At 37.6% G+C, this 22,553-nt stretch overlaps 1 protein-coding gene across 6 annotated transcripts in view; it reads left to right on the top strand.

Moving 5' to 3' along the window:
- Positions 1 to 22,553, top strand: part of Nlgn1 (neuroligin 1) — an 863,960-nt gene that overhangs the window by 382,249 nt on the left and 459,158 nt on the right. For 4 of the 6 annotated variants that reach the window (XM_085682306.2, XM_085682304.2, XM_085682308.2 and 1 more), the window contains 2 exons: positions 9,952 to 10,011; positions 17,212 to 17,364. In XM_085682306.2, coding sequence (XP_085538432.1) covers positions 9,952 to 10,011; positions 17,212 to 17,364 — 213 coding nt within the window. The remainder of the gene's footprint in view (positions 1 to 9,951; positions 10,012 to 17,211; positions 17,365 to 22,553) is intronic. The other 2 variants (XM_048452625.3, XM_085682309.2) reach the window with 1 other exon arrangement.

Below are 22,553 nucleotides of genomic sequence, written 5' to 3' on the forward strand. Positions count from 1 at the left end.
TCTCAATTAGATCTTGCTGGACAATACAGAACTGCATCTCTCATTTTTATCTCCATGATAGCAATTAGGGGCAAAAAAGGTAATAATCTCTCTTCCCTTTATCCCCCTCAGAGTTAAAAAAAATCACATGTTTTTCTGTAGGTGGTTCCCTGTGTCCAGCTCCCATTCTCTCTGAGGTGAGCTGATTATAATTAGAACCTCAAAGACTGAACCATATGGAATAAAACACAGGGTGGGAGTATCAGATTACTTTTTGAGCAAAAATGACAAGTTTCAGAGCAGGAAAATATATTTTGGAAAGCAATGTGAGGAAGATCAAATCTTGAATTAGTGATGAGTCCCACAGGCCATGCTGGGACAGTTCACTTTAAGTCAAAAGGAACAAAGAACTGCTAGAATTTAGCAAGGTAGAGGTACAATGGTAGTCATTTTCAGGGTCAATCATCTACACTGGATTTAAAACTATTTTAAGGGATATTTCCATTCAGAATATAAAATATATTATTTGTGCTCGTGGATTTCTAAAGCATCGAAACTGATGTTATACTATATTTAGCATTAATCTGTCTTGCTGCAGCTGTTTTAAAACACACAGAATAAGATTCACCATATCCAAGTGAGGTAGCCCTTATATTTTGTTCATTTAAAGCACTGGCAGGTTTAATCTTAACAGGAGCTGACTGTGTGTGCAGTTTAGTTGGTGGTGATATCTAATAATCAAATCTTTTTATTTCGTTTAGAATTTTCATGACTTTTATGTACAACTTTCAAAACTGATGGAACACAAGGTGGCCTTGGAAGGAGCATGGAGTGTGCGGTGACAGTGACAGTAATGAGTAAGCACAGGACAATGGTGGCCACAGAAGAGGTCTAGAGACTGGGGAAGTATAAGAGATGAGGTTTCCCTTTGGAAATTGTATATGGTTTGATAAGATCAAACAAAGCATACTTCTGTATGCTAAGGAAGTTCTGAGAACAGAGTTATGCTGAGAGGTCAAATTGTCTTTGATGGCAGAGATGAAAGGTATCAATGCCATCCTGCCAGTGAGGCCGAGGCACCCCAGCAGAAGTGTCTGGAATGATCTGTCTTGGTAGAAAGGTAAAATCCTGGACATATGAACTCTTGACATGTTAATTCTAAAGCAAAGTTGATAACTTCAAATACATGTTTAACCAGAACTATTGACTCTCATAAAATCCTAGAATTGCTAGAGTCTTGGATTTTTTTTTTTGGTGATTTTTTTTTTCATTATCAGTCAGAAATGGTATTCAGCTTCATGCTAAGAAAGACATTTCTGTCTCAAAAGAATGAGGTGCAGCCCTCAGTGCAAAATACTCTTGCTGATCTCCTAAAATAATTTCATTTTCTTCTGATGTTTTTGCATAAGATTGAAGTAGGTCAGAGCCTTTCAGGATGTGTTTCAAGCCTGTGAATGTCTTCCCGTTGCTTTCAGGATTTAGACAAAGACTGGGGTTCAGTCTCTTTCATGGATGTTCATGTAGCTCTCTCCCTCATCTCCCGACTCTCTTTTTTTCTCCATTGTTAGCCATAAAGACTGCAGGGTCTCCTGTCATTGTGGGGCTCTCTGCATGGCAATCTCTACAGGTAAACTTTTCTTGCCAGTCCTTGCCTAGTCCCCAAGCTTTCTCCCATTGATGTCTTCTCCTTTTCCCATTTAATCAATGAGGACCCTACAGATTATCAGATTTCCCTGAAGAAATGACTTCTCAGAACCCTAACGTGTTCTTTGTTGACATATGTTCTCATTTGTAAACTTACCTGTATGTGATGACTGGTTTAACGCGTTTCCTACAAGAGTTTGCTCTCTCCAGAGAAGCCATATAGTCTCCTCTATGCACCACAAGTTCTGAACACATAGCAGAACAACTTGAGTGAATGCTAGGGCCTTGTCAGAGTGGCCAAATGATTGCTACCATCACAAATGTGTCATTACTGAGATATCTCATGATGTTTGGAACCTCCAGCGCCTTAACTCATGTTAATACCTGTGTCCTCCTCACGTGCCTACCGCAGGAAGATCTCTAGATGGTATATGGAGAGTTGGGAAATGGTGAATGAGCAGTCACAAAGGGCTAGTGTTTTATTCAGGACAGAGAAGCAGACTAGAGGGGAAAGGAATGTTATTTTGGCTTTATTAGTCCAGTAAAAAATGCATCTTCCCTTTAAAGTAAGCAAATATAATATCAAAGAAAGACATTATGCAAACGGTGATACTCAATGTAAGGTGAGCTCAGTTTGTTTGCTTGCTTTCTTGCTTTTATATGGATTTGTATGCTAGATCCTGTTAATTCCAGATAGGATCTGCTATTTTTTTGAACTTCAAAGTATTGTAATCAGGTACTTTTACAAAAAGCTGATGGTTTTCTAATAAACAAAGATTTTTCTATGTCAATATTCTAGGCCAGGAAAACAAAATTCTTTGTTCATTTCCTGATTTTGAACAACAGATTCTCTCTTCCCAAATGCTGCATTGTAAGCAGTTCTATAACTCTGAAGAACTCCTGAGGAAAATATATTCTGTGTTCTTGTAGGTGTTTTCTGCCAACACAAAGATAAACATAGAGCATGCCTACTGCCTTTAGGAGGTGGAACATGGTCCTTTCCAAATATACATATATGAGCTAGTAACCAAACAGGCAGCTCACCAAGAAACTGTCACGTGTCAGAGCCAACTGCCAAAACTGCACATATTTAGATTCTTCTGAGATTATAAATTATTTCAAAATTTGCTTTTAGTAACCCATCACACTGATTTATAATGCATTTTTATTTTAGTATAATGTATATTTAAGGAATTGTTCACAAATTTTGACTGTCTTTAAAGTTTTTCCAGGAAGGAAATTTCTTTTCAACTATAATTTCTTTATGTCTAGTCATAAATAATGAGCTACTTAAGACATGCAATAACTTATGTTCAATAAGTATAGAGATATGAATTACTAGGGCTTGCAGTAGTAACCAGTGTTGTAATTTAGAAAAGGCAGCGAGAGAAAGATGCCATTCGATGGAGCTCACGAGGGAGAGAGAGAGAGAGAGCGAGAGGGATAGAGAGAGAGAGAGAGAGAGAGAGAGCAAGAGAGAGACACTGACTGTAAGTGGCCAAGATCTACCTTTGAAAAGGCAACATAGCAAACATGCGCAGAAGGTGCTCTCAGTAGCTGCTGCCGAGGATGTGGACTGTCAGGACCTCAAGGGCAGGCTAGTACAAATGCCTGAATGCCAACTACTTCCTACTTACATGGGGGCATCATTCATCTTTGGAGGACCTGAGAAAGCTCGGTTGCTGGCCATGTTCTGGAGTATCTGACTGTTCACTTCACTGTCCAGACTCGAACTATCAGGCACTATTTGGACCTAAAAAAATGCTCTTTGAGGTGAACTCACGTCAACTCTGTAGGCTTGAGGCACCCCTTCCTTTCCCATCCACATCACCTAGACACTCTCCAGTCTACCAGGAAAACAGGTGGTTGATACTGAGAGCAGTCACTGTAGAGTTAGCACCTCTGAGGAGCTGCTGGTTCCCACCACCTGGATATGCTTGGGAGTCATGAGCCTCTCGCTCTATAGGCAACAGCTGTAGTCCTGCAACAGCAGCTAACTAGTTTGATTGGAGGCTTTGAAAATGTAATGGGGGTTATATAGAGAGGGAATTGATGAAGTAGGGTGGGATTAGTGTAAACAGAAGAACACATGAAGCAGTCTGGGGGAGGGAGAGGGGTCAGGAAGGAAAGACTATGGGGTTCCCAAATGCAGCATGAAGCCTTATTCTTTGGAAATTGGAAACAAGCCAGTTAATTTGGGTGTCCTCTGAAACTTAAGGGACAGGGTCCTGTTGGAGTTGCTGTGTATGAGGAAGGATTAGCTTGAGGTGGAATGGTAAAGAGTTTGAGGTAGGACACGTGAACCCAATGAGGGAGATTCTCAAGCTTAGCCAGTGCAGTCACAAGACTCACTTTAAAAGGGCTCTGCCATTTAGGGCAAAGCGTTTTGCAACACGAGGGCCTGCCTGTTGGAGTTTCGGTCCTGCCACCTGGTCCCATAGCTGTCTGGCCCCAAAGAAAATCACACAGAGAATCTATATTAATGATAAACTGATTGGCCCATTAGCTCTGGCTTTGTGTTAGCTCTTATAATGTATATTAGCCCATTATTTTTATCTGTCTTTTTCGGCGAGGCAGGTCACATCTTCCTTCTTCAGTGTCTGGACAGGACTGCACTGATGAAAGAGCTTCCTTCTTCCCAGAATTCTTCTGTTCTCATTTCCACACCTCTACTTCCTGTCTGATTGTCCCGCCTATACTTCCTACCTGGCCAATCAGCGTTTATTTAGAACATACTTGACAGAATACAGAATTGTCCCCCACCAAAGGAAGGACACTTGGGTCCCAGACAAGAAAGGCATGAGCCACCCAGTGAAGGCAGGGGCCTCAAGGGCTGATTCTGAAGGATGCTTTGTCTGAGAGAAAAGGAAGGTGCCCTGTTGTCTCATAAGGGGCTGGGGCAAGGGTCTAGGCCTGAGGGACTCTTGGGCCCAGGAGATGAGAAAGACACCTTACTCATGTGAAATGGCCAGAGAAAAGAGGCTCACCAGCCCTGCCAGTGTTAGATAGAGAGGTCCAGAGATTCCTTAAGTTAGAGAAGGGAGGCTGTTGTATATGGACCCTGTTTCAGAGACCTGGCATGCCTCAAACTGCCAGTAGGCGGGAGAAAGTGCCTTTCCCAGTCGGAGAACTAATGTAATTTAGATCAGAAAAAAGTGGTGCAAGAGAAAGAAGCCATGTGACAGAGCTCATAGAAAGAGGATGATGATGATGATGATGGTGATTATTATTATTATTATTATTATTATTATTATTATTATTGGAACAGAAAAGGGGAAGGGGAGAGGAGACACCCACCTCTGGGAACAGGGGCAGCAGAAAAGATGAGAGAGGCAGAGAGGCTGCTGTGAAGCAGAGAGGTGGACAAGGCCAAGGCCCATTTTCTAAAGGGAACACAGCAAACATACACAGGGAGTGTTCTTAGCGGCCACAGCTGAGGACCTGTCTTGTCGGGACCTCCAGAGCTGACCAGTGCAGATACCTGAAATCTAACAACCACTAGAATGATAGTAGTTTACACATGCTATGCTTTAGTGATTATCAGTTTGATAAATGAGAAAATGTTGAATAATAAACTTTGCTGCTCTTAAATTCTAGCATTGTTTTTCTTACGGAACACACAGATTTTTCAAAAACTTGATCTGACTTTTATTTCCTAGCTTTTGTCTGATGGTTAAAGAACACTATCAGCGCCCTTAAATGTTTTCATTCTGTGTATATGACCTTAAAAATTATTCATAGTCAGTTTATATTAAAGGCCCTAGGGTCAAGAGGGTGAGGCAAGACAGCTAGGTCATTAGCCTTCTCTTTGTCATTCTGTGACCTGCAGGGGGGCATGGAACTGTAAATAAACCTCAGAACTTCGGAGACCCCTCCCTTGACAGGGGCGTTTCTCATGGCCAACCTTCTAAGGCCTGCCCGTGTCAATCTACGTGACTCAAAGCCTGGCTAATTTCAGATGAATTGAAACCATAATGAAGGAATTTATAATCAGTTCTAATGTATTTGAGAACCGAAGTGTATTAGCCCTTCATCAAAGAGAATGATAAAAAGCAGCATTAATATGGGTGGATGTAATTATTTCAGAGCTCATAATTATTCTCAAGTTAACTACACAGAAATGCTGATATTTTTATTCCTCCTTAAAAAATAAAAGGCATCTGTGGTCAGATTCCAAAATGTAAGAATGCATTACTCGTCCTCCACACGGGCCAGGACTTTAGTTGTATTTATGGAAATCACAAAAGAACTCTTGAGATTAAATGAGTTTGAAGTTCATGGTTGGGTGTTCACTGTAGCTAGTTTAACTGCTGTTGCTTTCCCACTGAATCTATTTATTGCCTATAGGAGATATAAAATACAGTAATTACTCTTACTCCCTTTCAAAATGACATGAGGTCTACTTTCCTATTAACTCTAATGAGAGTTATGTGTGCATTCCTCTGGGAGTAGAGACCCAGTGAGTTTCAAGGTAAAATAAATCACTTCTACACACAGGCTGGAGTGGTCACATTTGCTTTATAGTTGATGTTCTGAGATAGCTGTTTAAAGCTGCTGATGCCGAGGTTGCCCTGCTTGCTGTTGGAAAGAAGCATAAGTTGTGCTTTGAATGTGGTTAGTGACTCTGATTCTTGTTCAAAGGGTAGAAATTTACCCTTGGGGACGTCAGGACGCTAAACTTTTTAGGAATGCATGGTGAAAGGGTGAGAGCCCAGCTGTCACAAGGACACTAACACTGCTATGTGTTTACAATTTTATCTTTCTGTTAAAAAAATTTAAAAATCAGTGGGCATATCAGTTCTGACACTTTAGGATAGGGAAACAAGAGCCAGAGTTGCTGATAGGCGGTGGATGCTTGCTTCTAGCACTGGTTTAGGGACCCTTGAAATCATGTGGAGATCCACTGTGAACCCCAGGCTGTGTTTTCTCCATTCAGGTCTCCTTAAAGAAACCAATTAGTTGAGTTCTCTGTTGGACCCGATTAGGTTGTTCTCAGTATCTTTTGGCAGAGACCTGAGTGAAATCTGTTTTCTTTATTTTGACAGTTTTCATCCTGAACTGTTACCCTTTAAACTTTAGAAAAACATTAGATAGAAACTCCCAGTATGTTCAGGTCACTAAAACACAGCTATAACCTGTACTGGAGTATCAATTTGATCACATAATAAAATGGTATTATTTAATATATCAAAAAAATAACTATTTAGTTGAGATAATTCAACTTTATCTTCCTCTGACGCTGTCTTCAATTATTTATGTACTGAGTAGGAATCTATGTCTGATGTAGTACTCAGGCTGACTGTAGTACGTAGGTATGTAAACAGTGTCCTCTATTAAGAAGCACACAGCTTCGTGCGGATAGAAAGGAACCTCATCAACTTACAGAAAAACTCCGTCAAGCATTCTAGCCTTCAACCTTCTCCAACCTCCACCTAAAATGATTTCCATGACTTCTCTACTTAACTACACAGCAATGGCAAATTAATCCCCACATGCAAAGCGGAGAAAGAAACTGTTTAACAACCCTCTCTGACTGATGCATCTCACACAGGCTCCTGAGGGAACCTGTCGGCATGCAAAGCATGTGAGATTGTTAACTCAGGAGCTGTGTAGCCTAAATGGTTTTCAATACATACTGGAGAAGTTGCATTAGATACCCCAATGTGTTTTCATTCAAATTGTCTCAGGGAAAGATTAGCATAGAGCCTGCGCAAGATAAGAGGAGTAATCTCAAAGTGACAGGGTTTACACTTGCCTTCAATATTATCAGACTAGCGAATCAGAAAAAAGCTGATTTCACTAATTTTTTGAAACCCAAGAATTTAGAAACTTGAGTAATTTAGTGGACACTGGAAAGTTAACAGAGATTTATAAGCAGTAACATTGTTCTCAATTTGTATTTCTTGCTAGCCAATAAGTATTTTTTATTTATTTTATTTTTATTTTTTAAGAAGTTAACAAACTATCTTTTTTTCTTATACATACCAAACCCAGTCCCCACTCCCTTCTTTCCTTCCATTCCCTCTGCCTATTCCCCAACACCACCTACCACCCACTCCATAGAGAGGGTAAGGCTGACTGCTTTGAGGAAGGTCCAAGGCCCTCCCTACTATATCTAGACTGAGCAAGGTATCCATCCAAATAGAATAGGTTCCCAACGAGTCACTACAAGCAGTAGGGATAAATCCTGGTGCCACTGCCAGTGGCCCTGCAGTCTGCTCCAGCCATACAACTGTCACCCACATTCAGATAATTTGGCCCTATGTTTGTTCATTCCCAGTCTGGCTGGAGTTGGTGCGCTCCCATTGGCTCAGGTAGACTGTTTCAGTAGGTGTATCCATCATGGTCTTGACCTCTTTGCTCATAGTCTCACTTCTCCAACTCTTCAGCTGGACATTGGGAGGTCAGTCCGGTGCTCCAATGCAGGCCTCTGCCTCTGTTTCCATCAGTTGCTGGATGAAAGTTCTATGGTGATATTTAAGATGATAAATATTATTTTAGAATTTGAAGCATATTTTGAATTGGAAATGTTTCAAATGTTCCAATTCTACAATTTTAATATGAAGAATTTAAAAATATTTGTATTTTAAGGAACTGATTATTAAGTTAATAGCGTCAGATAACCCTATGTGCTTTTTTGCACTTGAACAAGATCTTATTGTGTATGGATATCTGTGAATTTACCACTGAGAAACAATTAGTATGGACTCTTCCTCTCATCTAGGTTTTTTCAATAGAATGATATTTGCAGATTTGTTTATTAAAGCATAACTATATTATTTTTGCAGTTTCTTGTCTTTAATTTTAATGACCTTGAAACCACGACCTTGTAGTTAAAATATCTTTCTATCACCAGTTTTTAGTTTTCCAGAGTTTAGATCCTCACCGGAGACTGATATTTGCAGTAGTATTTCTCTGACCTGAAAAAATAAAATCTTGTTGTATCTTATTTTTCCCTTCTGTTCTTGGTTTGGTTCTTTGAGGGACGTTATGATAGGTTTTGCTTTAAATTGCAAATGTAATGAAAAGTCCTTTCTGAAAAGGTGGACAAATCTCTCTCGAATGTTTACCAATGCTTTCCAGTGCTGGATGCTTATAGTTATTGCTTGCTCTGTTGTTCACGTGGTTGGGATCAAGCCATGACTGTCCATTCCTTCACACTGTTTTCTAAGACTCTTACATTATGCATGACAAAATTATTTTGATTATTGCTATGTGACTGGCTGTCTTTTTAAACAGAGTGTACTGTGTTTGTAGTGATTGCTTTGCATGAGGATTATGAAATGTCATACAAATGAAATGGTTGTGGAAATAGAAAAGTATTCTGGGGCTTGACTTGCTTTTTGTGTGCTGAGTATGTCAATGTGTGACACTTAAAATTACTTTCATGTGGCTTTCGACTTCCCCCTTTGGTGTGTTCATTTCTGCTGGCAGATTAACACTGTTAGGGATAATAAAAACATGGATTAAACAACGTTCACAGTGTTTCCTACAGTCATTCTTCTAAAATACGATCCTATCATAAATAAGTATACTGGACTTCAAATCGCACAATGGCATGATTCCATTGTTTCATAAAGTTGATTTTGAAGTATTAGTCCAGACTGTTCAACTAATTCCATAGTTAAACATGACTTCTACTAATGGTACGTTTCTCTCTTAAGTAACAAAATTATTTGTTGATATATTCCTGCATGTGGCAATTGCCCTAAATCCACAACTAACATTTAAATTAAAACACACGGGGGAGTACTTGTGTCATGACAAGTAATTTTAAAAAGTCACAGTTTTTTTAAATGTATAAATTAAAAATGTGTAAAATACAAGTGATAATGATCATACGAAGACAATTTTTAAAGAGCAGAAAAAGAACAACTTACAAAGAGTTTCTGTCCTTTTTTTTTGTCTAGAGTTATTCTCTGGTCCCAAGTTAAAGAATAGTTTGACCTGCTGTATCTTTATGACTGTTATAAATTTTGATTAGACAGGACATTGAATAAATTAAGTATATTCAACTAATTAAACTGTTTACTTTTTATATGCAGTGGTATTTTTCTTACAAAAATCATTCCTTTGGCCTATGACTCAAATACTAAGTCATAGTATATTTTGAATGATGAAAATATTTGGAAACCAAATCTATGAGATATTTTGGGGAAGGGGATTTTTTTCTTAAAAAATAAATCAACTATGCTATAACCACTTCCCCACTCTTTTTTGAAATATCCTTGATAATTTTAATATTTACACTTATTTTTCCCCCTCAGTCTTGTTTATTCTTGAATTGTCTTTTTTTTTTTCCCTCCATTTCTCCGTTCTCAATCCTAGGTCCCCTTACAAAGAAACAGACAGATGATTTAGGTGATAATGACGGTGCTGAAGATGAAGGTATTTTTTTCCCCCACCAAATCTATTTGCATGACCAGGGTTCCAATCACTTTTCCCACTCCTTTCTATTTTTTTACTTCTTGTCTGTTTTTTGAAGAGTTCTTTTTTTAATTCTTGTTTTTGATGTGTTTTGTCTTCTTGCTTGTTGTTACATATGAATACGCATTTTAAATTTTTTTTAAAGTGATTGTTACGTTTTACATTTTGATGCCAACCATTAAGATGTTTTAGAAAGAGGGGCATTTTTTGCTTTTTGGTTTCTTGAGCTGACTTTTGATATGTTCCATCCCTGTTTTGACGAACCGCCGCATTCTTTGAACTAACAATCCCCCGTGTAGCCCCATGTGCCCATTGCATGTGCTCTAATCTCTGGAAATATTTTGACCAGTTTGACTGTGTATCATTTTTACATTTTTCTTCCCTTTTCAAAAATACTCCTTGCTCTACTAAAGGAGAGGTGAGCTGATACAAAGTGTTTCTTGAGCAATGTGATTTATGTTTTTTTTTAAAAAAATCCTGTTTTGTGTTGCTATTCCTAAATATCACATCAGTTAAATGGTATTACATAAACACCGCAGGCACCACAACTGTTAGGCGAGTAATGAAGGGTAAGCATGTAGCCCCTGGTCCCTTAGTGTTGATTCATGATGCTGGAGACATGTTCTGGGGTGAAGAACTGTCTGTTCTCTTACAGGACCCGAGTTCAGTTCCCAGCACCCATGTCAGGTGTAACTCAGTGATCTGTGCTCTCTTCTGGCCACCCTGGGTACCTGAACTGGTACACATTCACACCCAAACACAGATGTGCAGACATATATTATTATGAACTAAAAAAATATATCTTGTAAATATTTTGATAAATTTAATAGGTATTTCAGATACAAGATTACAGATATATTTTTTTTCATTTAAAAACCAAGATTACAGGTATATCTTTTCATTTCAATAGCCAGGTACATTTTATATAATCTAATAATATGAAATAAAATTTCCTAACATTCAAAGTATTATCATCCTCATATAATTGAAGATTTTCTACTTCATTAATAGGGGAATTCTTTTCTTTTTTCTTAATTCTTACAGCATACAGTTTTGATCAATTGGTAACTCTATGCACCTGCTAGCTCTCTTGAAGTCTGTCTTTCTACCTGGAATTTAAGTTTCTAGAGAGACTGCTGCTTAATTTAGCCCAGCTTCTTTCCATTCAGGTTTTTATTTTTAATGTGCATTTTGCTTGATTTTTGATTTGCATGTTACCCTAATTATAAGTTTTAGAGAGGTGGTTAATACAATGTACAATTTTATGTTTTCCCTCAAGCCTTTAGATCTCAAAAATATAAGAATGTAGGAAGGAATTTCTGAAATAAAATCATCTATTCCTAGGTCAGCAGAACTACTACCCTCAACAAGTTGAAGAAATCTATGATTAAATCACCTTCATAAACAATTTGAATCCATTTATTTAAATTTTTTGATACATATTCAACAAACTCTTCGACAATAGAATTTTAAATGTTAGAGGTAAAATATCGAAAGCTTAATTGTTGCATCTTCAAATTTGTATTTTATAACATTTAATGGGCTGGAAAGATGTCTCAGAACTTAAGAGTACATACTAACTATCTTAGTGTTCTATTACTGGGAAGAGACACTATAACTAAGACAACTTTTAAAAAGAGCATTTATTTGGTGGCTTGCTTACAGTTTCAGAGACTTAGTCTATTATCACGGCGGGAAGCAGGCAGGGTACAAGAGAAGAGGATGAGAGTTCTCTATCTCATCAATGGCAGCAGACAGAGAGACGGACAGATAACTGACCTTGTCCTGGGATTAAGTCCTCAAAGTCCACCCCCATGCCACAACTCTGGCAAGGCTCAAAAGTCCCAATCCTTCCTACATAGCCCTTTAACTGGAAGGAAACGTGAAAATATATAAGCCTATGGGGACCAATCTCATTCAAACCAACTCTCTGTTTTTTAGAGGTACAGAGTACAGAACCCAGCTCTTACCTGCATGGGCAGCTCACAAACTCTGTTATTCCAGCAACACGAGGTCTCATTCCCCATCCCCTCAAATATCCTAGGTGTGTGCTTGCATACACACACACACACACACACACACACATACACGTAAAATAAATAATTTAAAAAGAATTGTGGTTATAGTGTAGTTATTGCTATTTGATTATATATTTATTTGCCATGGATCCCAATGTAGAAATAGGCATTAAACACAAGCTAATCACTACTATTAATATTAAGTAGTTAGATATCACTGCCCAAGACACATAATTTCCAGTGCTAAACAGTTAAAAACTGTAAACTTATGCTGTCGGATATACTCAAAGATTCAGAATATTTCTAGGTTATTGTAGGACATAGGTGGTGTTTAAGATTATGCTTTAAGAAATTGTAAAATATATAAAAATCTAATATCCTATACATTGTTAGTATAGAGACCTGCATTTCATAAAATCCAAAATTTAGTAATATAGTCTCAAGACTAGAATAACTCATTACTGTAGTTTAAATTTTTTCAGGTACTGAATCAATCAGGTTATTTTTTCCATTGAGAACAATAGCTTAGAGTAGGTACCTTTGAGTATTGATAGTGAGTTAAGCCCAGTAGCACCTATATCTAGTGTACAGATCACCTTCGAATCCCATTTACCATTTTTAGTTCATTATTGAAAATAGCCTAAACACTGGTTAAAATGTCAGGTCTCACTCAAGGCACGGGAAGCCATTACCAGGCTATCAAGCTAAGGAACACTTCTTTTCTAAATGTTGGAAGCTGTGTGCTTTTCCTGCACTCGGTTCTATTGCAGTCCACTCCTCTGTTGCACTGGATAATTACTGCAAAGCAAGAAGGATAATTCAGACATCCCCTGAGAAAACGTGCAGGAAGATCTGATGATCTCCTCTTCAGTGCTCTTAGAATTATTTTGTAGATGTGATGCAAATCAAAATAATCTAATAAGCAGTTTGGATTTGTGGCGAATGTTGACTTGGCGTCACTGGGCACAGACCAAAGGGTGAAAAGTCACTGGAGTAAGGCTTCTCTCCCATGCTGGACTCCAGGTTGTATGACAATTCTCCACAGCTTTCCTGTGGCCCCTGCTTCCCGGGCTTGTCTCAGCCACTGCACTCTGAGTTCCCTTTTGACATTCAGTGCCCTTCGTCCTGTATTTCCTTAGCTGCACTGCAGATTTCTCTGCATTATAAACTGTTACTTCCCATTCCTCAACTGCAGTCATCTCTAGACCAAACACAATCATATCATTTCTAATTTATGACTTATAATAATCAAAAGAAGTATGTGTCTTATAGCCTAATCAGAAGTCATAAAAATGTTTCAAAACAGTATCCAACGTTTCCCTCAACATAGTATAGGAACTTACAAGATTGCAGAGACATATTTAATTGTGCCAAGAACATCCCAATACTAGCACTTTAACATTTAGACAATTTTATTATCTCTATAGAGATTCAACTTCTCTAAACATTGATCTTTAGATTCTCACTTATTTTGTAAATTTCTGTTTTGCATTAGCAGTTCTGAAAGATAACTGGCACCCATAAACATGAATGAAAGGCATGGCCATGTTTTCAAGTGTCTCTTTGTATGTCTCAGACAAAGATTTAATTATGGCAATGCTTCACAAGTTAGAAACTATTAAATCTCCAAAACCTCTAAAATACGGACAATTACCCAGTCCACAGTCCTTAAAAAAGCAACAAAACACACATTTAAAGAATTTGCCTACCCGTTGCTCACTGGCCATTGAAAGGCCATGATGCTGAGTCCTGCTCACCAAGCACGGACTCTCTTATGGTGTTAACATTTTCTACTCTGACCTAAAATATTTGTAAATAGGATGCCATGGTTACTAAGGCTAAAGGTTAATATTCCAAATGTATTATTTCATTAATCTTGAAATCTTAGAGTTCTTTCTTAACACTTTATAGGAAAATGATCCTCATCATAGGATTTTCTTCACTATTCCACCCTTCTCAATCTCCATGTGTCTAACAAGGCCTAAATCAAGCAAAAGAATTATGAATATGCTTGTGAAAAGTTACATTTTGATTACAACTAAGCTAATGTTTTAAGAATCCACGAAGTGCCAATTTTAGTAACGTCTGAGCTAACTATTTATTCAAAATAAAAAAAATGTAGATAAAGCATAAAGTTCCTGTATTTCATTTTTATGTAGGAAATGAAATAATAGAGGTTTAAATGTACTGTGGCTCTAAACTATTCAATATTAACTACTGAAAACTTCTAGTGCAGGAACTGAAGAAAATCCAAGATACTGTCAAAATGTGATCAGATAGCAATCAGTATTATGGTATCTGATATATCAATTCTGTTTATCAATATCTTGTTCTGTTTTAATAAACAAACTAAATAGTTATGATTTTAACTGCTTTTTATTAACAACAAAAAGACTTAGAGATTATGCAGACAAAGGAAAATGGGCCACTCAGACAAAAATTGGGCCACTAACAGCAAATTCCAGTTATTTTATGTTAGAGGCTTCCAATGTGTTACAGAAGTTCCCAAATAGTAAATTAATTTACATTCAGTAATTTTAGTTATCAACACACATTATAGTATTTAAGTTCAGAATCACTTTAAAATAAAAAAAGGTACATAGCATTACAATTTTATTGAATTTCTTACAAAGAAGAGCTCAATATTCCAACTTCTTAAACAAAACCAAAAGATTTGAAGAGTTTGAAAAATTGAATTAGAAATTCAAATTTACCCAAATATCTATGATTCTTTTATGTATAAACTTCAAGGGAGGGGGGGCGAAGGAGGGAGAGAGAAAAAGAGAGAGAGGTGAAGGAGGGATAGAGATAGAAGAGAGAGAGAGAAAGGAAGAGAGAGAGAGAGGGAGAGAGAGGGAGAGAGAGGGGGAGAGAGAGGGAGGAGAGAAGGATTTGCCTGGGCACAGACCCTAGATTCTTCTGAAAGGATTGCCCTTTTAGGCACTGCCCATGTGGGTCTGCCGCAAGGTGTGGAAAAGTCTTCCCCATGTGTGCTAGTATTGTCTTCCAGGTGAACAGAATGGCTCTGCCAAGACTTCATTACTGTTCACAGTGGGGGCTTTGTAATTCTATGTAATTTTAATTAAAGGAGAATTCTGAAACAGCCTCCCTCTGTGCTACCTCCAAGCATACAATTAGCAGAGTACAGTGTCTGCTGCGAACAGCTCGGCTAATGATTTCAGTTTAATAATTTATTATTGCTTCTTCAATGCCAACCATACAAGAAGAAATAAGAAGCTAAAATTGTATGCAGCAAGCAGGCATTTTAGGTGTGCAGTTTAATCATCTTTGAAGGAATTCCTTCCTGTCCCCATCTAACACCTCCACAATCCCCTGAATCTTGATATGAGAGGGAAGACCATGGGCTGGAAAGTTGGCTCAGTGGTGTAGAGCACCCAGGTTCAACTGATAGCGTGGCCCACATGGCCACACATAACTGTCTGCATTCCAGCTCCAGAGGATCATGGACTCACTCTGGCACCTTAGGCACTAGGCATGCATGTATACATGAAGGCAACACACCCAATACACATAAAATAAGACTTAAAAAATTAAAATAAAATAAAAGAGAGTGAGAGAATGCTTTTGTCTGTGAGAGAATTACAGGGCATATGTGGGACTATGCCTAGCAGACAGTTCCTATGTAAAGCCATTCTCCTTGCTCAAATCCAGGATCTTCTTGTGAAGCACATCCAATGCAGAGGCCTGCAAGAAAGCAGCGAGTCCTTCTTAAAGGGACACCAAAGAACAAATGTAAGGGCTAATGTATGAAAATGTCAAAATGAAGCCCATTAATTTTATGCTAAACTAAAATTCAATCATAAAATGAAGACTATTAAAAAATAACACATGTTCATTATCTAAAAAAAAAAACAGGTGGGGGAGACTCCAAGATGTGCCATGAGCCACTTCCTCAACTTGAAAGTCTGAATAAACAAGAGAAACTGCAAGTTTTGATCTGAAAATGAGTTTTCAGTAAAAAAAATCACTTATCACACTCAAAAACAATTGAGATATGGGGCATTTAAATCTGTCATTCTTTTTTGGGGGAGGACAAACAGATCCTAAATCATCACCACTCTTCCCTGTGATTTCTAGCTTATGCTTCCAACGAATGCTGACGTCATGAGTGGAAGCTTGTAGGCGAACTTAGTTTGACTAAAACATTTAAAGAAATTAAATTTTATTTTCAAATGACACTTTCAAGCCAAAAGTAATATACAATAACACGCTCCATATAAGGTTGACTATAAGCAGAAAGGGCCACAACTTGCTATAAATAGTAATGTTTTACTTATAGTAATATTTTGATATTTTAATGCTTGAGATTGAATCAACACCACAGATTAACCTTTTCAAAAGAAATTACTACACTTTTAATCTTGATAAAATCACTTTTTATATGGTATTTCTTCATTTTTGTTGATAACCACATAGTTGTCCATGTACCTTAGCAAAATAAAATAAAATTGAGAATGGGAGAAAAATCACATTAATGCCACCTGACATTTCTTCATTCTTGGTCCTGTCATGATCCATGATGAATAAGATGGTCCCAGAGTGGGCCTAGGAAGAGCACATCAGCCTTAGGAAGTAGTGCAAATGAAATTTTGTCCTGTTTTTCTCCCCAGAACTGTGTTTGCTTTGGTAGGTGAACTCCGTGGCTTTTCTACAAACATATCCCCATAAATGCATCACAACAGGTGCTCAGATGCACATAATTTTACTGTCTAAACAATCGTTTGACAGCACTTAAGCAGTAAAATTAAACTCTGAAATGAATATTATAATGGCATAATTATATTCACAAATGACTTAGTGTAATCATGTTGTGTTTGATACAAAGCTCCATAGTAAGCAGGGGAAAGGGCAGATTCCTTGGCTCTAAATAGAAATGAACCATTGTCCTTACTTTATAGTTTGTGAATACCATGCCCATCTCCTGGAAACAAAGTTTTAGACAGAAAGTAATGGGTGCCTGTTGTTTTTTTCTACAAAAATTCTTAATAAGAATTGCTTAAGAAACACTTTAAGAAAAACAGCAATTTAAAATCATGCCTTCCTGTCCTCAACATACAAATGTGTTGTTTCATTGTATGTATTGTTGGGGGTAAGAATAACAGTCAACTATTTGTTTTTGCAGATATTCGGGACAGTGGGGGTCCCAAGCCAGTGATGGTGTACATCCATGGTGGCTCTTACATGGAAGGTACTGGAAATCTATATGATGGGAGTGTCTTGGCAAGCTATGGCAACGTGATCGTCATCACAGTCAACTATCGGCTTGGGGTACTTGGTAAGATATCTCTTACATCTTTCACCATGCGTCATAAAGTACGTCATAACTTTGTTTTGCTATCTTCTTTGCTTCCTAGTGGAATTTTTTGAACTAAAGTTTTGAATGGTTCTATGCGCTCATTAAATGTTTCCACAATAAGTACAGGCAACTTGGGAAAAATTCAAATTTGTGGTAGAAAGGTAATAGAGGCATTGATTGTTTAGATGTACATCGTGGTTTGACTACACAGAAGCATGAAAGCTGGGAAAGGCAAAAGTCTTCAAAATGAGAAAAAACAAGTGTCTGAACAAATATTTACTTTGGTTGTTCTTTTGTGGAGCAGTGTTAAAAATATGCTTGAGGTTGCTTTTAGATATAAGTTTAAACTTCCTTCTAGAATCATATGTGAACTAACTTGGGGAAGTTACTATTTACCATTGTCATGTAGACATTTCCTTGCTTCTATTTATTTGCGGTTCCAAATTAAGTAAGAATATTTTCTCTAGGTATATTTCTATTGAATGACTTATTTTGGAAAAGCATACAGTCATTGCTTAAGCTAACAGTCAGTTCAATTCAGTATACCACATTGTTTCCAGATGGAAGATAGAGTCTAAGCCGAGATCCTTCATTTTGAATAAAAATATAGAGAGATTTTACTCTTAGTAAAGTATCTTCATTTAATATTCAAGTTCGAAAAAATAGCTTGCTGTTCTACGAATTTAGGAAGTAGGTCACATTATTGGCAATGATGAAGAAAATAGTATTTAATCAAAACTATCTGTTTTATATTAATGTAACATGATTAAAAATAAAATGTATCTGCAAAATATTTCACTTTTAAATCTTAGTTGTTCTAAAACTTTTACCACAACTTCAAGACTCAGAATCATTGTGTGTAGATAAAGGGATATTCTACTGCTAATTTTTCTGTTCTAAATTTAGGAGAAATGCTAAGTTGTATACTATTTTATATCATTTTAATATTATACATATGTTTTTGCCATGTTGAGAATAAGGGCTTTTTACTTTCTCATCTTAGATATTTTGAGAATGTGGTGGAGTCAAGTGGATGATGCTATCATGGGCATACTTTATCAGGGGAGGTAGAGCATCTTTCTGCAGCCCAGTGCACAGGTGCATTTTGCTGACCAGAGTGTATAATTGTGCATTCTTCAGTTAGAATCATTTTGTTGGGTTAGAATATGCTACTAACCACTGGAAACTCTGCTTATTAGGAGACAAAGAAGGAAGAGTTCATAATTATTCCTAAGTATCTTAATCTTCTTATTTTATTCTTAAAAAGCATTTTCATATGACGGCTTTTGATGCCTTAACACTTTTATTTTCTAGTATTTATATTTTATAATATTTCTATAATTCAGTCACTTTAATAACTATCATTCTCATTGTTTTCCAAATTTCTCCAATTGAAAATTCCATGCAGTGACATGTTTGTAGACTAAAAAATTTAACAGAAATTCCAAGTCTGGAGTTCGTTCCTGAAGCTACGGCATACAGCGTTTTGGCTGACAGTTAGTGTGTTACAACACAACTTTCTATGATGAGCTTTGTGATGAAGCTAAAAGAAATTTTACCCCAGGTTTCCTGTTTCCTTTTAAAAGTGTTATTTTCTTCTCTTATTGTGTCTTTAGTAAGGACTTCACATTGATCTGATTTGAATCCTCCATGCATGGTCAATTCTTGGGTTAACAAAGGACATTGTGGTTGGGCTTCAGCAGAACAGATCAAGCAGCTAAAGGAAAAAAGTACTCACTCATCTCACGTTCTGCCTGACTCAGAGTCAGCGCTGCTGCTGAGGAGGATGGGACTTTCCAGGTTTAGTCTGCTCTATCTGAATCCCAACGTTCAGCCTTTAGTTGGTTCTTTTATTCCTTAAGCAGTAAACATATTTAGTCTGTGGGTGCTTTTTATTAATCTCTTAACATGAAAAATAATCAAGATTTGTTGACGAAATTGTGTAAAGGAATGGTTCTCAATCCAGGGGTCACAAACCCTTTCTTTGCACAAACCTTTCTTCGGACCTAAGACCACTGGAATACACAGTGGTTCATAAAAGTAGCAGCAAAAAAGTTTGACTGCAGTCAGCACTACATTAGGAGCTGTGTGCCTCAGGAAAACGCTGCAGCCTCAGGAAGGCTGAGAACCACTGCTCTAACACGTAGTTTGAAGTATTAATCCTAGAATTAGTTGGATTTTGACCATAGTTTTATTTTCAAAATAAAGCTGTTGGGATTGTCTTAAAATGAGGTAATCAAAGAGAAAGGAGTTATCAAACATTTGTTATAGCATTCTTCTCACATGTGTCACACTAAACCAGATCAACAGTCACTGTGTTGAGCCATGACAATGAAGACTGTGGATATTTCGTGTCTTTGTTGTGTATATTTATCTAACAACAAGGTCAGCCAAGGATTCTTAGGCGTGGGTTCCAAAAGAACGGTGGTCAAGTTTGCTGTGAGGAAAATGCCGAAAATTAGGTCTAAAGTAAGAGTTGATTTTGTATTAGAGAATATCCTACGCTGTCTTTGGATTCTGGTGTTTTGTTGTGAAGATGAATTTGGGAAACCAGTGAGATCTAGCTAATTATAGTTCTGTTGCTCTGTGGCAGTTGGCAGGCAAGCCAGTGTTTGGAGCACTTTTTTGCCTCTTTGAATTTATCATATTTGTTTTGTTTTTGCTTTTTGTGGTTAGTAGTGAAGTAAAAATGATTCAGGTATAAGATTCATATGACTATCTGGTAACCAAGGTTCTAGAATTAAATCGTCTTGTGTGAAAAAGTATTTTGTGCATTACCAATTAGGAGCAGCATGGAGAAAAACTAAACATGTCAGTTCATTCAGGGAGTCGATGGTTGGCCTAACTCCCTGAACTAAGAAGCTTCTGTGGTGTCCTTGGATGAGAGGCACGGACCCTCACTGAAGACTACTGCACACAGCCTTTCCCACTGAGCTACTCAGCTGTGTTTGAGAACGTTAACGGCCCCGTAAGGTTGACAAGCCAGACAAAGGGAGGCGGTAGGACTCTGGTTCTCCACTCACTGTCTCAGATCAACTATCAGTTCCTGGGGACCGTGTATCAGACAATTGGCATCCAGACAGGAGCTTGATCCTGCTCACAGTTTTGTACTCCTGCAGTTGTGGTGTGGCTGGCTGTGTTTCTGCTTCGTTTAGCATCTACCCTTTAAAGCACTATTCCATAGATCTTGGAATTGAGTATATAATAATTTTTACTGGGTTGCATTTTAATATTTTAATTTACGGTTACTAAAATTAACTGACTTGGTTACTTGAAAAATGCTTTGGTTATGTTTTGTTGTAGGAGAAAATAATCTATTTAAAATACTTAGATTGACAAAAATTGAAAATTATGATGAAATAAGTTGTTTACTGTGTAAGATGTAGTACACTCACATTCTTTTGAAAATGGAAACACTAAAATGGTAATGTGTCTTTAAATCTCACAAAATACAAAATATTGCAAGCAATTTAATATTTCAATGAGTTTCAACGCTTTGAAAATTGCAATAAATTTATGTTGCTTTTAGTATAAAATGAATGATTCAATGCAATCATTTAAATTATTTAAATTAAGTATATGTAAAATTTGTCATCTGATGGAAAAAGCTACGTTTGTCTGGTAAGGACCTGTTCCAGGCAGTTGTGCAATTCTTTATTCTAGCCAGTGTTATTAATTTTTATATTTATTTTTGTTATTTTTTGAACACATGAAGTGCTTTGATCCTTTTCCACCTCTAACACTTTTTCAACTCAATCCCCTTACCTAACCATATAACTTGTATCCTTTCCCCGTTATTTCTGTCTTTTCTTTTCTCGATGTCTCAAGTCCAGTTAATTTATATCGCCTAAGTGTTAGTGAATGTGTGGTTTTCCGCTGTGCGTGGTTGACTTAGCAAGTGGTAGACTCTTAGGGAAAGCTGTCTCTCCCTCTCCTGACAGCTAGCTGTCGCCAATAGTTCTGTGCCTTGTGGTGGAATAGTGTGCTCTATCCCTCTCTATGCTGAGATTTGGTATGCTTAGGATTTTTACAGGATGTATGCTCTCATGACTGCTGTGAGCTTATATGTATAGCTACCCTGCTGGATCCAGAAGACAATCTTCCCTTGGAGTCATTCATCAGCCCAGAATCTTACATGTTTTATGCTGCCTTCTGTAATGGGAGAGGCTGTGTTTGGTATATATATGTTCCCTTTAGGTCTAAGCATTTTACACTCTTATTCACTGAACCTTGGCCAGTTGTGAGATGCCATTAGCTACAAAAAGGGATATCTCAGATTAATTGTGAGATGAATAGTCTATGGAAGCAATGACAAACACTCAGAGCTGTTTACTATCTCTGATTAGCATCATAATAGCAGTAGTTTCTCTCCTATGATTTAGGAACCGCCTAGCTATAAGTTCTAGAACAACAACAAAATGTTGCTAGGTATAAATTTTGACCATGTAGCATATCTTAAAATCAGTAGTTTTTACTTTCTTGACATTCATGCCACTATTGTACTAGTGCACACACATTCCTGGCTGGTCGATCATGATTGTACCATTGCAAACACATCCCTGGCTGGTCGATCATGCTTGTACCATTGCGCTCACGTCCCAGCTGGTTGATCATGGTTGTACCATTGCGTACACATCCCTGGGTAGTCAATCCTTGTTGTACCATTGAGCACACTTCCAAGGATGGTCGATCCTCATTGTACCATTGTGCAGACCTCCTAGGCTGGTCGATCCTGAGTGTACCAGTGTGCACACCTCCCAGACTGGTGGATCCTGGGTGTACCAGCGCACACACATCCCAGGCTGGTCGATGCTGATTGCACCAGTGTGCACACCTCCCAGCATGGTGGATCCTGTAGTTTTCAGGACTGATAGGCAGGTGTGACCAAGTGGTGACTGAGAGGCAGGTGTGAGCGAGTGATGACTGATAGGCAGGTGTGACAGAGTGATGACTGTCTTTCTTCTCCAATATCTTACAAGGAGTTTCTAGCAATATGAAAGCTTAGCCTGGAGGACTGAAGCATCCAGGATTCATTACTCCCAAAATTTGTCTGAAATTAAACAAATTTTGGGAAAATATCTGATTAAATATTTTACTTTGAAATATATATTTTGCATAAGCCATTACAGTAAAAAATATTAAAGTAAATTATATCTAATTGTATTAAA

Source organism: Myodes glareolus, chromosome 20, assembly GCF_982192425.1.
Source record: "Myodes glareolus chromosome 20, mMyoGla1.1, whole genome shotgun sequence".
NCBI lineage: Eukaryota > Metazoa > Chordata > Mammalia > Rodentia > Cricetidae > Myodes > Myodes glareolus.